The sequence below is a fragment of the Aulostomus chinensis genome, chromosome 24 (assembly GCF_037954235.1).
Source record: "Aulostomus chinensis isolate RoL2024-O1b breed Wild chromosome 24, RoL_Achi_v1.0, whole genome shotgun sequence".
NCBI lineage: Eukaryota > Metazoa > Chordata > Actinopteri > Syngnathiformes > Aulostomidae > Aulostomus > Aulostomus chinensis.
Window position 1 is genome coordinate 18,024,271 of NC_141343.1, and position 15,730 is coordinate 18,040,000.

Sequence of the window (15,730 nt, forward strand, 5' to 3'; positions counted from 1 at the left end):
ATAGCTAACATTCACCACCAGGCCGTTCTTGCTGCGTTTGCGTCTGTGATGACATTCCTGCACTACCAGGAGGACTCAATGGTCCAGTCAGGTTTATTAGTGTGGCACCAAACCCCAACCAAAGTTCTGTCCTGACTCTGTCCAAGTAGAGCAGGTCCAGCACCTCCCTCCTTCAATGAACCTCCACCCAACAATTCTCCATCAGCAGCACATCCTGCAACAGCAGCCACCAGAACCTTCCTTTACCAGCAGGAAGGTGGAGCAGATCCAGGATCAGTGGGGACAGAGAGAGAGCAGGAGAGCAGGACAGAGACAAAGACAGAGAATGGAGGAGGACAGCGAGACAGAGGGAGAGAGAGGGACAGAGATGAAGAGAGAGAGAAAGGAGGAGAGACTGATGGACAGAGACAAAGACAGAGAATGGAGGGAGACAGAAGGAAAGAGGGACAGAGATAAAGAGGGAGAGAAAGGAGGCGGGACTGATGAACAGAAAAAGACAGAATGGAGGAAGACAGAGAGACAGAAGGAAAGAGAGGGACAGAGATAAAGAGAGAAAGGAGGAGAGACTGATGGACAGAGACAAAGACAGAGAATGGAGGAAGACAGAGACCGAAGGAGAGAGAGGGACAGAGATAAAGAGAGAGAGAAAGGAGGAGAGACTGATGGACAGAGACAAAGACAGAATGGAGGAAGACAGAGAGACAGAAGGAGAGAGAGGGACAGAGATAAAGAGAGAGAGAAAGGAGGAGAGACTGATGGACAGAGACAAAGACAGAGAATGGAGGAGGACAGAGAGACAGAAAGAAAGAGAGGGACAGAGATAAAGAGAGAGATAAAGGAGGAGAGACTGATGGACAGACGGGGACGTGAGCAGGTGGAGCTACGGGTGGCAGCTGGAGCCTCTTCAGGTCTGGAGCCTCCTCCAGCAGCACCAGGATCTGGGATGAGGGGAGAAGAAGAGGAGTTAGTAACACGTATGAGGACAGGAGGAGGAGAGAGAAGCCCAGTGCATCATGGGAGATCCCAGCAGTCTGAGCCTATCGCGGCAGGTCTAAGGGCCAGCCTAAGCAGTCCTGACTATAAGCCTGATCAACAAGGAGGTCTTAAGTCTGCTCTTAAACATAGAGAGGGGGTCTGGGTCCTGGACTGAAACTGGGAGACGGTTCCACAGGAGGGGAGCCTGATAGCTGAAGGCTCTGGCTCCATTCTACTGTTAGAACTCTAGGAACCAGCAGGAACCCTGCATCCTTGGAGTGAAGGGTTCTAGCTGGATCATAGGGGACTAGGAGCTCTGTCAGGGATGAAGGAGCCTGGTTGTTGAGGATTTTGATGGTAGAAGAAGAATTTTAAATTCTGTTCAGTACTGAGCATGCTCCATGGGTGGAGCACCATCTGTCATTGGGTTTAGTGCTAATTAGGTCATCATTAGCACAACCTGCATGTTAGCATGTAGCCACTCTTAGCCAAATGCTAGCATGGTGACGTTTAGCCTCTGTGAAATGGTGACAAAGAACAACTGAAAACTACCAAGCAGCTTCACACACAAAAATGCAGCATGCAATAACTGAGCCCAGGGTGTCGATAGAAAATCTCCTTTATTGATCCACATTCATGACCATGAGTTGCTTCTTTTATCAAAAGATGAATATTTACACTCTCCTCACATTTACAGTATTTACATTATTACATCATCAAGATGGCGGCAGCAGCAGTCTGGGGCCTCACACCTGTACAGCTGCTCCCCTGCCTATTGGCTTGAATGTTGCCTAGCAACGGGACGTCATCAGATTATACCTGATGAATTATTTATCTGATTTAAATATGTCAGAGGAAAACAAACAATTCACAAAGTACTTCAGACTAGAACTAAATTGTTACAACATTTTTCATTCAAAGTTAATCATATTTAATTGTGTTTGTTGTTCTGGGGTAGGATAATTATGGTCGTTCATTATTTACTGGAATAATCACATCACTCCTGGGTTCCTGCAAAGATTTCAAGTCACATGAATTTACAATTAGATTCGATCTTTGTCAAAGACAGTGAGATCTTCCATGGTTAATTTGGGAGATGAATTACATCTCTGAACAGTTGGGTCAACAACTCTACACCTTTTCCTGTTAGATTGGTCGAAAGTAAAATGATTAAACTTACAAAAATACAGAGAACAAACATCAAACATGAAGGGCTTCAAGAAAAATCACATCAACAATGCCGCCACCGGAGAAAACTATTGTACGCATCAAGTTGATCTCAGACAGATTTGCATCCATTTGACGTGATGCGAAATAATTTACAGCAGCTGAAAGTTTCCTGCATTTCATTTCATTTTTAGGCAAAATAGGTTTCATGTTAAGATCGGAACACCTGAAGCTGAGATTAAAGTTAAAATGAACATGAAGTTTTAATGTCGTTTCTGGCACATTTTCGTCAAAACCACTCCAAGTTGAAGCTGACCAATGAAATATGACTCTGGCGTGACATCAATGACATCGAGGATTTGTGTGGCTCACCGGCGAGCCTCGTCCCTCCTGTCAGGTACGACCAAAGTTTATACCTTTGGAGGTGGTCGTGAGTTAATGGGGCATCCCTTAATCTGTCCATAGATCTGTTTAATGTATAGAGTTATGTGTAATACCAAGATATACGCCCGCTAGTGTTCACTCCAAAGAAAGACCCACAAATGAGCTCAAGTAGGTGGCTAGTTTTTTCCTGCTGGGTAGCTTGAGCATTAGCAATAGCCTGTTATCTGGTTTTGCTTGCTGTTTGTCCGTAATCTCCCCCAAATCTGCAGGGAAAGTTTGTTTTCTCCAAATACATTCGTGCAACTCATGACATCACAACAGCATTCATAAATGTTTCTTGTCACTGTTTTGATGTTGAAAACACAGCTAAGCTAGCTGAACTAGAGGTAGCAGCATCAAACCATTAGCATCTCATTGAGTCTCTGTTGTTCAAAGTCAGATTTAGCGTTACAGCACGCTGCTGTTAGCAAGTAGTTGGGTGGAGTGTCGTTCTGAGCCTGATGGTAACGTTAGCAAAGAAAATAGGGTTTCGGGTTAATTGTCTAACGTGGCGTCTTTCTCGTACAGAAATCTTCCACAGATTGTTTAAATGTGAATCATCAAAAGATGGACCATGTGACCCCGAGCTACATCAACTTATGTCAGGCGACTCTGCAGGTGTGAGACTCCAGGTTTTTATTTCCCAAAATTCAGAGCGGTTTGGTTCACTTACCCTCCACGTTACAGTTCTAAAGGTAAACAACACAGATCCACGTGATGGCGAGAAAAGGCTCATCTCCACTGCCATTGCCAAACATCGCCGCCACGCCTCTGGCTGTCATGATTTGGTATATTTGATTGGTTGGCTGTACAGCGACTTTCTCATTAGTTAGCAGCAGTAAAGGTTGACACCCTCCTCCTCTCTGATTGGTTACATTCAACATTATCTCTCAACTTGCTTGTCGTCAAGGAAACAGCCATTCAGGGTTTTCTGGTGGGTGTGTCTTGTCCCCAGCTCCCCAGGGCACCATGTTGCCCCTAACGTCATCCACTGGGTTGCGCGGCAGCCAATCATGACATTGGAGGATTTATGGTGTCCGGGTCAAACTTTGGTCAAAGAGTCATTTCTTATGAGGCGTTGTGGTCTTGATGACATCACTTCCTGGTCCTCAGTCCATCTCTGTCTTCCTGTCGTCCAAGTCAAAGTCCAGCACCAACAGTTTGGTCTCCTCCGTGCCGTTCCTGCTGCCGGCAGCACACACCAGCCGTGTGTCGGATGCTCGGATTCGCCACACCACACCACCTGTGGAGTGAGTGACAGGGTTATGCTCGGCTGCTGCCAGCGTGGCATCCTGTGTCTGCATGTGATGATGTCATGGGCTTACCTGATCCTCTGCTCTGCAGCGCCACAATGTCACGCAGCCAGGTGCCGGTCCGCAGGTCCCACAGTTTGACGGTGCCGTCATCAGAGCTGGACAGAACCAGACCTCTGCAGAACTGCAGGCATGTCACCGCCGACTGGTGCTTGTTGGGACCTGAGGGAATGCATCATCACCCTAACCCTGACCACACTGGCACACAGACCAGGACGGAGGTTTTGTGACCACCTTTGCTCACACTCACCTTGAAGTGTATGGAGACACTGTCCCGTTCTCACATCCCACACTCGTACCGTAGAGTCGGCGTTCCCCGACACCAGGATGTTGTCGCGCAGCTCCATGCCGCTGGTCAGTGATTGGTGGCCTGTCAGAGTGTGGACGCACCCCCCTGGAGAGGACACGTTCAGTTAAGAGACAAGTCCCCTCTGACGTTGAGGAGGTGGGACTATACCACCAGCCACTAGCAGGTATCCATCTTAAGTACTATTAGTGTTCTCTACCTGTCTCTGCATCCCAGACTCGAATGGACGTGTCCAGTGAGCCACTGACCACAAACACGCCGTCAAACTGCAGAAGAACATCAAGGTCATCGGATCTGGTCATCAATTGATAACAAATTGATTGATGTGTTTGTGTGTTTACCTGCAGCGAGTACACGCGGTTGGTGTGTCCCTGCAGCGTGTGCAGACACACCTCCGTCTCAGCGTCCCACACCTTCACCATGTAGTCGTAGCCGCCCGAAACCACGCGACGCCCATCATACTGGACGCAGCGAACTGCCGCAACGTGGCCCGTCAGCACATGCTCACAGCGGCCCGTTGACACATCCCACACACGGAGCGTCATGTCACGAGAGCCCGACACCACCCTGACAGATGAGAGAGTGACATCACAATAGGACATTCAATCGGATAAAGACTGCGGGTTTTTACGTGAGTGTTTGTTTACCTTGTGGTGAAACAGTTTCATGAGCGTGCATTGAACACATGAATGATGGAGATAAGTCACTGGTGTGTTTGTGTTACCTGTTGCCATGGAGGTGCATGCAGCGTACAGTTGACGTGTGTCCATACAGCGTGTGGACACACTCTCCAGTCTCGGCATCCCAGATCCGTAGGGTACGGTCAGTGGAGCCGCTGATCACTGTAGCAACAACCATCTGACTGCACCACACGCCGCCAGTGTGACCCGTCAATGTTCGCAGACACTGACACAGAGAGGACCAGATGATGATGTTCAACCCCCCCGACACACACACACACACACACACGCAGCCTGAGGCTGCAGGTGTGTGTGTGTCTAGACAAGCAGATGTGGTTGTGTCTATTTGAAGAATGTTTCACCAAAATCTGTTGGCTGTGTGGATGATCACATGACCAACCTGAGGAACCTACCTTGCTGCTGACCGCCGACCACACTTTGAGTGTATTGTCATCAGAGCCACTAACTATCAGGTCACCACTGAACTGGAGGCATGTGATCACGTGGTCATCATGTCCTTTCATCACCTGCAGAGAAGTGAAGTGTGTGAGGACTCAGCTCACATTGACATGACCGACACATCTCGGTGTGCGTGATGTTACCGTGGGCTCTCTCGTGTCTCCCCTCCTCCAGTTGTTCTCAATGCGATGTTGTCTGATGTAGGCTGACTTCCACAGACTGACAGCAATGCCTGGCTTCCCACATTTTATGCGATGGGATGACAAGCAATCCAATAAACCTGAGAGGAAACAATTACCATAACATTAGCGTGGCTGTGACATGGTGCCAATACTATGTAGCCTCATAAGCATGGCTGAGATATGGCGCTAACGCTACATAGCCTAATCAGCGTTGCTGTGATATGGCGCTAACGCTACATAGCCTAATCAGCGTTGCTGTGATATGGCGCTAACGCTACATAGCCTAATCAGCGTTGCTGTGATATGGCACTAACGCTACATCACCTAATTAGCGTTGCTGTGATATGGCGCTAACGCTACATAGCCTAATCAGCATGGCTTTGATATGGCGCTAACGCTACACAGCCTCATCAGCATGGCTTTGATATGGTGCAAGGGCAATGTAGCCTCATCAGCATGGCTTTGATATGGTGCTAACGCTACATAGCCTAATCAGCATTGCTGTGATATGGTGCTAACGCTACATAGCCTAATCAGCGTTGCTGTGATATGGCGCTAACGCTACATAGCCTAATCAGCATGGCTTTGATATGGTGCTAACGCTACACAGCCTAATCAGCATGGCTTTGATATGGTGCAAGGGCAATGTAGCCTCATCAGCATGGCTTTGATATGGTGCTAACGCTACATAGCCTAATCAGCATTGCAGTGATACGGTGCTAATGCTACATAGCCTAATCAGCATGGCTTTGATAGATATGGTGCTAACGCTACATAGCCTAATCAGCATGGCTTTGATATGGTGCTAACGCTACATAGCCTAATCAGCATGGCTTTGATATGGTGCGAGGGCAATGTAGCCTCATCAGTAAGGCTGCTGAGTGCTGCCAGTGTTTGATGGCATGCCGCCCAGACAAAAGCTCACCACTGCATTGCAGTGAGAGAGTTGGTGGTCAGCCACAGCTGTATTTACATGTTGTAGTTACTTCAGACACACACACAGGTTTCAGCATGCAAACACAGCAGCAAACTAGCAGCATAGGATGGAAAGCTAGCTCAGTTATCCCTGCCGAGGGTGGACACAGGAAATCCACTCTCCTTCTCTGGTTCCACGGACTATATGTATGGTTGTAACACCACATAGAATGACAATGGATGATGAAGTTATCGTAACCATGGTAACTGAGTCATTGTTACTGATTTAGCATGATTACCTTCCTCGTGGCACTTCTCCCTCCATAGAAGGTTATCGTCAGCCAGAATCCTCCAATAGCGGCATGTCTGGGCAGCCATCAGCAGGTCTCTGGGCGCCAGGAAGGTCAGCACATAGAGCGCCAGCTACAACACAAACTCACATGAATGTGTCTGGATAACAGGTGTGTGTGTGTGTGTGTGTGTGTGTGTGTGTGTGTGTGTGTGTGTGTGTGTTCACACCTCTTTTGGCAATAGTGATATGAAGTCTCTCTGGAACTGCGGCTCAATGACCTGCATCATGTGCTTCACCTGGCTGGTTTCACACCTGTCGATCAGCTCATCCAAAGCCAGAAGCCTCTCAGGGCCGGTCCACGTCTGGGGGAAGGGGGGGTCAACGTCATTTCAGTTTCATCTTTGACATCTTTTGACCTGCCCCTTCAGTTATGTTGTGTCTGTTTACACGTAAGTGTGTGTATGTGTGTCTTTGCACGCGTGTGAGATTGGGTTACATAAGAGGCGCTCGAAGCGGTGCCACTTGTTTATGGTCATCCAGCAGAAGACACTTGCATCAAAAAGCAGTGGAGTGTTGTGTGTTTATGTGTATGTGTTCGTAGGGTGCTTTTTATGGGCAGCCAGTATGTCTCTAAATCATGTTGTATAGTTTAGCATCATTATTAGTATCGTACTATATTTAGGAGTGGTTGAGGAATGAAGAGTAACAGCAGTCACGTTCAACTGTCGTTATTTTCACATGGAGGAGCAGCAGGCAATATTTTCAAATGTGTCACTGACTGCAATTAGTGAGCTGGCAGATACATGCTAACAATGTGAAACAGGCTAACATGTTCGTTTCTCATTAGCGAAATAACGCTCACTAAAGCTAAACATTGAGAGAAAAAGTATTGCTGCTCCACTGCAGTATAATCAATCATATGCAATCATAAAGGAGCTACTACTAGAATTTAAATATGTTCTGCTGACTGTAGAACGACAACCCAGAGCTGTGAGTTCTGCTGTGTCATTGTGCTTTCAGTATTACTTAACTAAAGATTTGCTCTTTTGCTTTGGCGCTAATGCTATTTTACTGCAGTGATTAAACTATTATATAAGGCTAATAGCTCCACTGCTGACCTGAAAGGTATGAAGCCAGTCCTGAAGACCTAAGGGAGGTGGACCTGAGGTGACACGTCGCCGCTGAGCTGAATGTCCATTTGCCAGCCGAAGGTCTCCAAATGTGGTGGGCGTGGCCTGAACCAAACTGGAAGGACTGGAGGGAGATAGACAACATCAGCTTTTAGCTTGACAGCAGCTTGTATGTTGGCCAAAACAGGTACAGACGTAGAAAACATCACGTAAACATGTAGCCTTCATAGCAATGGTTGCTCATTGAATGCTGGTTATCTGAGACATTCTAGCAGTGATGAGCGGTGAGTGACCTTTTCTTCGCCTCCCACTTTGCAACAAGTTGTCACAACTTAATATGATGTTATATTTGTTCTTGCTAGCTAATTCACATAAAAGTGCTTCAAAGGATGAGTTTTGACAGTAAAACCACACAAAGCATGCTACACACTAGCTTAAAGTACAAAGTAAACCTTTCAAATCAAGATTTAATATAATTTATCTAAATGTAGTAAATTGAACAAACAAAAACTTTGATGAGATTAGATAAAATCCTTCAACTGTTTGTGATTATCCTCACCGAGACTTTAACAAGTACTAAACATACTTGTGACAGTGTGGGGGCAGCTGCTGATAAATGAGTGCGACGTGCCTGAGGTAGCTGCTGCCTTTGCAGTGCTTCTTCCCTGAGGGAAATGTCCGTCCGTCTGGACCATGATCCAACTTCCTCTTCATCTGGTGGGACAGAGACATCCACAGATTCAGTCTCACAATGCAGGGGGACTACACGGACGAATACAATCTGCGAGGAGAGCTGGCTGAGCCCACACTGCCACCAGCCTGGAACACCTTCAGGATCTGCACTAAGATCCAGACCGCCTTCAAAGTTCCTCACCTGTGACATGTGACATTTCCCTTCTCGACTCAAGGTTCACAACAGACCCTGCACAGCATTTTTACTTCAGCTACTGGACAAGCAGAGGAGTCAACAGAATAATAATTGTTTCAAAGTAGTTACATGGCAATCAGAAAACACAACTGAAGTCAAACCCTCCTAGTTACCCTAACGCATTAGCTCAGTTAGCTCTGACCATTACTATAAACAGGAAGTCCACTCTTATTCTCCCAGAGACTGGAGGAAGTTAACTGGTCTGTTTTGGAGCAGAGATGAACTGATTGAGCAGTTCCATTAGCAGAAGTCACTCAAACGCATCACCAGTGTGGATGAGGCCTGTGTGTTACAGTGGCTGAACCCAGGAATGCAGAACATCAGAGGAATGTCGATGGTACAGCGTGGCTCTAAAGTAGAGGTGGGGGCGTGGCTGCCAGTCAGCTACCAGCTGGCGGACTTCCTCCTCCTCTGCCAGTGGCGGCAGCAGCTACAGGAGCAGCGTGGCGTTCCTCTACATCAGAGGAAATGTCTCATCTTCTCTGTTTCACATCTTCAGAATGGTTTAAAAGTTACATGCAGAACACAAAGTTTGTTGATGTATCACTTTGTATTTGATGCTGCAGGTTTTTGTGATTTGAATTCAGATGCTTGATGTTTTCCCTCTGTAATCAGATGTTTATGCTGCAGGAAGCAAAAATGACTTGGATGATTTTAATCTGTTGGTTTGAAACCATAAACAATTAATGTAAAAACTTTACACTTGACATAGTTTTTACATAAATTTGGACCCTCTGCACTCTGCTCCTGAGTGGCTAAAGAAGAAGCATGATCAGCGCCGTGTTGTAGTGAGTGGATCGTTAGCTTGCTAGTTAGGACTGTCAGTGACAGTCGCGCTGCTCACAGCAACTCTCTTCTACTTTAACACACTTTTTTTTTTTTTTTACATCAAGAGACTCAGTAAGAACGGCCCAGTGGAGCAGTGGTCCTCCCTGTGGCCCCCCATCAAGAAGGTTGTGGATGGAGCCCCGGCTGCAGCACGGGGTCTTTCTGGGTGAGTCTCCATGTTCTCCCTGTTCCTGCTGGGTTCTCTCTGGTACTCCAGCTTCCTCCACAGTCCAAAGACATCAAGAGGGACCAGGTTAATCCAGACTCTAAATTGACCGTAGGCGTGGCTGGGAGAGCCAATGGTTGTCTGTCTCTATGTGTTGGCCCTGCCATGGACTGGTGACCTGTCCAGGGGGAAGGCTGCTGGGATAGGCTCCACCCCCTCCACCCTCAACAGGAGAAGAGGGAGAACATGGAGGGATGGATGGATGATGGATGGATGGATGGAGGGATAATGGATGATTGAGGGATGGATGGATGGATGATCGAGCGATGGATGATTGGATGGATGGATGGATGATTGAGGGATGGAGGGATGATGGATGGATGATGGATGGATGATTGAGGGATGGATGATTGGATGGATGGATGATTGAGGGATGGATGATTGGATGGGTGGATGGATGATTGGATGGATGGAGGGATGATGGATGGAGGGATGGATGATTGGATGGATGGATGATTAAAGGATAGAGGGATGATGGATGGAGGGATGGATGATGGATGGATGGATGGATGATTGGATGGATGGATGATTGAGGGATGGATGATTGGATGGGTGGATGGATGAATGATTGGATGGATGGATGATTGGATGGATGATTGAGGGATGGATGGATGGATGGATGATTGAGGGATGGATGATTGGATGGATGGATGGATGGATGATTGAGGGATGGATGATTGGATGGATGGATGGATGATTGAGGGATGGATGATTGGATGGTGGATGGATGATTGGATGGGTGGGTGGATGATTGGGTGGATGGATGGATGATTGAGGGGTGGATGATTGGATGGGTGGGTGGATGATTGGATGGATGGGTGGATGATTGGATGGATGGATGGATGTTTGGATGGATGGGTGGATGGATGATTGAATGGATGGATGGGTGGGTGGATGATTGGATGGATGGGTGGGTGGATGATTGGATGGGTGGATGGATGATTGGATGGGTGGGTAGATGATTGGATGGGTGGATGGATGATTGGATGGGTGGATGGATGGATGATTGGGGGATGGATGATTGGAAGGGTGGATGGATGATTGGATGGGTGGGTAGATGAAAGGATGGATGGATGATTGGATGGATGGATGATTGGATGGATGATTGGATGGGTAGGTGGATGATTGGATGGATGGGTGGATGATTGGATGGATGATTGTATGGGTGGGTGGTTGATTGGATGGATGGGTAGGTGGATGATTGGGTGGATGATTGGATGGATGGATGGGTAGGTGGATGATTGGGTGGATGATTGGATGGGTGGATGGATGATTGGATGGATGGTTGGGTGGATGATTGGATGGATGGTTGGGTGGATGATTGGATGGATGATTGAATGGATGGATGGATGGGTGCGTGGATGATTGAATAGGTGGATGGATAATTGGACGGGTGGATGGATGATTGGATGGATGGATGGATGGATGGATGGATGGGTGGGTGGATGATTGGATGGATGGATGGGTAGGTGGATGATTGGGTGGATGATTGGATGGATAGACGGATGATTGAATGGGTGGGTGGATGATTGGATGGGTGGATGGATAATTGGATGGGTGGGTAGATGATTCGATGGGTGGATGGATAATTGGATGGATGATTGGATGGATGGTTGGGTGGATGATTGGATGGATGGATGGATGGGTGGGTGGGTGGATGATTGGATGGATGGATGGATAATTGGATGGGTGGATGGATGACTGGATGGGTGGATGGATGGATGGATGATTGGATGGATGGATGGGTGGGTGAATGATTGGATGGATGACTGGATGGGTGGATGGATGATTGGATGGATGGATGGATGGGTGGGTGGGTGGATGATTGGATGGATGGATGGGTAGGTGGATGATTGGATGGATAGACTGATGATTGAATGGGTGGGTGGATGATTGGATGGGTGGGTAGATGATTGGATGGGTGGATGGATGATTGGATGGGTGGGTAGATGACTGGATGGGTGGATGGATGATTGGATGGATGGATGGATGGGTAGGTGGATGATTGGATGGATAATTGGATGGATGACTGGATGGGTGGATGGATGGATGGATGGATGGGTGGGTGGATGATTGGATGGGTGGATGGGTGGATGATTGGATGGATGGATGGGTAGGTGGATGATTGGATGGATAGACGGATGATTGAATGGGTGGGTGGATGATTGGATGGGTAGGTAGATGATTGGATGGGTGGATGGATAATTGGATGGGTGGGTGGATGATTGGATGGGTGGATGGATGACTGGATGGACGGATGGATGATAGGATGGACGGATTGGTGGGTAGATGATTGGATGGATGGATGGGTGGGTGGATGATTGGATGGGTGGGGGGATGATTGGATGGATGACTGAATGGATGGGTGATTGGATGGATGGGTGGATGATTGGATGGGTGGGTGGACGGAGACCCAGTGCAGAGGATGTTAGCTTCGTAGTCTTATCAAATAAGTAGTAGAAGAATTTGAATTTAAATGTGATCTGCTGATTCTAGGAGGGCCCAGAAGTGCGAGTTCTGCTGTGTCACTGAATCCTCAGGATTTGGTCCCGTGTTGTTGTTGTTGTTGGTATCAGAAGTTGTTTGATCCTGGGTGACTGATAGTATTGATTATGTGTGGTGGCGATATGGATAATAATGTGTATGATGTCATGTCACAGTCAGGAATTTGCACTTTGGCGTACCTGTAACTTACTGGTCAGGAACGGGAGCAGCGCTGGACACACGTGCTCCTTCTGTTTCCTGTCCCATGAGGGTTTTTATTGAATGTATTGATGTGTCACCTTATTTTGTTCCCTGTTTGAAACAACGTGTCATTCAATCATCATTAAGCTTTGTAAGAGGATTCGTGGTGATATGACAGGTGATGATGACTCTGGTTGATGTTTGTGCTGGTCCTTTTTGAGCTGAATCTTGGTGCTAGCTGTTGATAGCTCGGGAGCTAATGCCACTGTGGATGACCAAGCTAGCAAGGAAGGCTAACGGTTGCACTTGTGCAGCTGGAGAGACAAATCAAACAAACTGTGGAGTCTTTTAATTGTGTAACAGTGACAATAATCCCCTCTAGTGCTCCTCTTGTAGGTTCTTGAAGCTACAAATCCATTCTTGCTGATTTTATCAACTTTATTCTGCTGTACCATCTGTTGTGACCTGTAGAATCTAGAATATTCTGTAGATGGCACTATTTGAGGCGTCAGAGATCAAACTGACTCTTCATCTGGGGGATTGTAGCTTGAAAGCAGCAGTTCAAGCATCATTTTAATGGATAAACACGTTTACAGCAGTTGGTGTCACAGCTGGGAATTATAAACTGAGCCAACTGACCCTAAAGTTGATTCATGCACTCACTCACTCACTCACTCACTCACTCATCGTGTGTTTGACGCCTACCAGCAGTCATTATTAATCTTTGACATTTTCTCAGTAGCTGTATTTACAGAGCCACATCACCTTTAACCTCCTAAAGCAGCTTCTTCACGTCTGATTAATCAATAATCAATAATCAGTGAGGAGATGATGTGCTCTCTCTCCCGGTTCCGCAGTGGACCACGCACGCACGCGTGCACGCGCAAATCCCGCTGTCAGAATCGCCTCGTCATCAGTGCACGAGCGTGGCAACCTTGAATCAATAAGTCGATCAGCTGATTGATGGAGGAATGATCGATCCTCACCTTATAGAAGATGAGTTTGAGGGTGCCGTAGAAGCCCATGGCTGCTCGGGGCGAGGCGGAACCCTCCGTTGACTCGCTGGAACTACCGTTAATTCTCCTCACGCTCCCTGCGATCCGCCTCGTGACGTCACAGGTCCAGGCAGTGGATCGGTTAATCGATAGAATTAGAGATCGATGAGTGAGGAGAGGCGCGAGAGGAGAGCAGCGACTGCAGCTCCCGCAGGAACACGCAGGGACATGTCTAAGGGGGCGGGGCCAGGAATGCGGCTGGAGAAGGGGCGGACCCCACGTATGTGGGAGATTGCGTGCGTGCGTGCGTGCGTGCGTGTGTGTGTGTGTGTTTTTGTAGGATCTGTGTGTTTTGTAGGATGTGTTTGGGTCTTGGGGTGTGTTAGGGTCCTTCTAAGAGGTAATAGTACAGCAACAGTACATGGAGGCTATCTCCAAGGGTGTCATGGTAGAATGTGAACGCATACCTGGTACCACACCAGGTACCACCTACGACCCAACCGCTCCACCCCTGGGGTCTGCTGCAAAGAGCAGCGCTGAGTCAGTCCGCCATTTTCCCACTGTCAGTGAACATATCGGCACTTCTTTAATCTCAACATTTCAACAAGTGCAAAATGAAAAGCAAAATGTCTCATTTACCGTCCTCCCTCTCTCTCTGTCTCTCTCTCACACACACACACACACACACACACACACACCCTCCTCCCTGATTCTGATACTCCTCCGTTAGCATGCTATGTTCCATTGGGGCAGCAAATTTCTGTCACACTGACATGTGAACAATAATAATAATTGTTATTATTGTTCTTGTAATAATAATAAAAAAGTGCATCGGAAACACGTGAGCGGTCGTGACCACCAGGGGGCGCTCGTCATCGTCACGTTCATGCAGCGGTGTACTCTGTGCTTATTTAAGAGGTCAATTATGACTTATTTCATTAAACACAAATAACTGTGTGTGTGTGTGTGTATGTGTGTGTGCAACAACACACCACCTCACTCCCTGGACAAGCGTTCCACCCATTTCAAAATTCACCAGGTCCTTTGTCTGGTCCGCCATCTGCAACGCTGTACACAACATTAATTTGGTTTGCCTTTGCCATGGAAACAATCCAGATTTTGTGGTTCAATACAGAACAGGTGAACAATCGCTAATTGTCCTTTTAGCTTAGCCAGTGCTAATAGCTAGCTAACAGTTAGCCAGAGTTCATGATTGGTTGTGAAAATTAACTATAGGTTAAATAACTATTAATAACTAAATAAGTAAATAACTAAACACCCACACACAGAGTCAAATGGTACTTCAACACACACACGCTCACAAATACCGTGTTCATGTGTTCTTATCTGTGCTGCTCCCTGGAGATGTCACATGAGGTCACAGCTGATAATTAGACAATTCAATTTGACATCATGATGACATCACAATGACATCACGTTTCAAGCATCATTCACAGTTTACCACACAAACCAGGAGACATTGTGATGATAATTCAGATGCTAACACACATACAGCACTTTACCTTCCTTTTGCTGTGCTGAGGTCATCATGAGGTCACATGATCTCCTCTAACAGCTGGATAGACAGAATCAAAGAGCGTCGGTGGTCCTACCTGGTCAAACCATGGTGACATCACTTCCTCATCTTTAGCTGCCTCTTCCTCCTGTGTCTATCCTCCTTGCTCTTGTGCTGTGATCTGATTGGCCAATTCAAGATGGGCAGTGCCAAAAGGCTCTGAAGGACAAGACTCCTCCTCAGTGGTGACTATGGTAATGCAGAGCTCCTCCTCCTTCTCCCCATCTTCCTCCTCCTCATATATATATATACGTATATATATATATATATACGTATATATATATACACGTATATATATGTATATATATGTATATATATGTATATCTATATATATATGTATAGATATAGATATATATACGTATAGATATAGATAGGCTGGGGCCTATCCCAGCGTCAATGGGCGCGAGGCGGGTTCCCCCTGGACAGGTCACCAGTCCATCGCAGGGCCGACATACAGAGACGAACAACCATTGGCTCTCCCAGCCACGCCTACGGTCAATTTAGAGTCTGGATTAACCTGGTCCCTCTTGATGTCTTTGGACTGTGGAGGAAGCTGGAGTACCAGAGAGAACCCAGCAGGAACAGGGAGAACATGGAGACTCACACAGAAAGATCCCGTGCCCGAGCCGGGACTCGAACCCGGAACCTT

At 47.1% G+C, this 15,730-nt stretch overlaps 1 protein-coding gene across 3 annotated transcripts; it reads right to left on the reverse strand.

Moving 5' to 3' along the window:
- Positions 1 to 1,558: 1,558 nt before the first annotated feature.
- LOC147239078 (F-box/WD repeat-containing protein 7-like) lies at positions 1,559 to 14,564 on the reverse strand. Of its 3 annotated transcripts, XM_086197409.1 has the most exons (14): positions 14,501 to 14,564; positions 8,718 to 8,790; positions 8,475 to 8,557; positions 7,832 to 7,967; positions 6,941 to 7,075; positions 6,721 to 6,844; positions 5,468 to 5,604; positions 5,279 to 5,392; positions 4,910 to 5,091; positions 4,527 to 4,752; positions 4,385 to 4,451; positions 4,129 to 4,272; positions 3,891 to 4,040; positions 1,560 to 3,808 (listed from the first exon to the last, which is right to left on the reverse strand). In XM_086197409.1, the coding sequence occupies exons 2-14, from the start codon at positions 8,724 to 8,726 to the stop codon at positions 3,675 to 3,677; spliced, it is 1,641 nt and encodes a 546-aa protein (XP_086053535.1). In that variant the 5' UTR covers positions 8,727 to 8,790; positions 14,501 to 14,564; the 3' UTR covers positions 1,560 to 3,674. The 3 variants fall into 3 exon arrangements, with proteins under 3 accessions (XP_086053532.1, XP_086053535.1, XP_086053533.1); XM_086197406.1 differs by lacking the exons at positions 8,718 to 8,790; positions 14,501 to 14,564 and adding an exon at positions 13,497 to 13,763 and having other exon boundaries at positions 1,559 to 3,808; positions 8,430 to 8,557; XM_086197407.1 differs by lacking the exons at positions 8,718 to 8,790; positions 14,501 to 14,564 and adding an exon at positions 13,497 to 13,762.
- Between the last annotated feature and the right edge of the window lie 1,166 nt (positions 14,565 to 15,730).

Excerpts from the sequence above, each read along its gene's own strand:
- LOC147239078 (XM_086197406.1), bottom strand. The coding sequence starts at position 13,535 with ATGGGCTTCTACGGCACCCTCAAACTCATCTTCTATAAG. Across the intron at positions 5,393-5,467 it reads GAGACACGAGAGAGCCCACG|GTGATGAAAGGACATGATGA; the intron begins GTAACATCACGC and ends ACTTCTCTGCAG. Across the intron at positions 4,753-4,909 it reads ATGCACCTCCATGGCAACAG|GGTGGTGTCGGGCTCTCGTG; the intron begins GTAACACAAACA and ends CTCATCTGTCAG.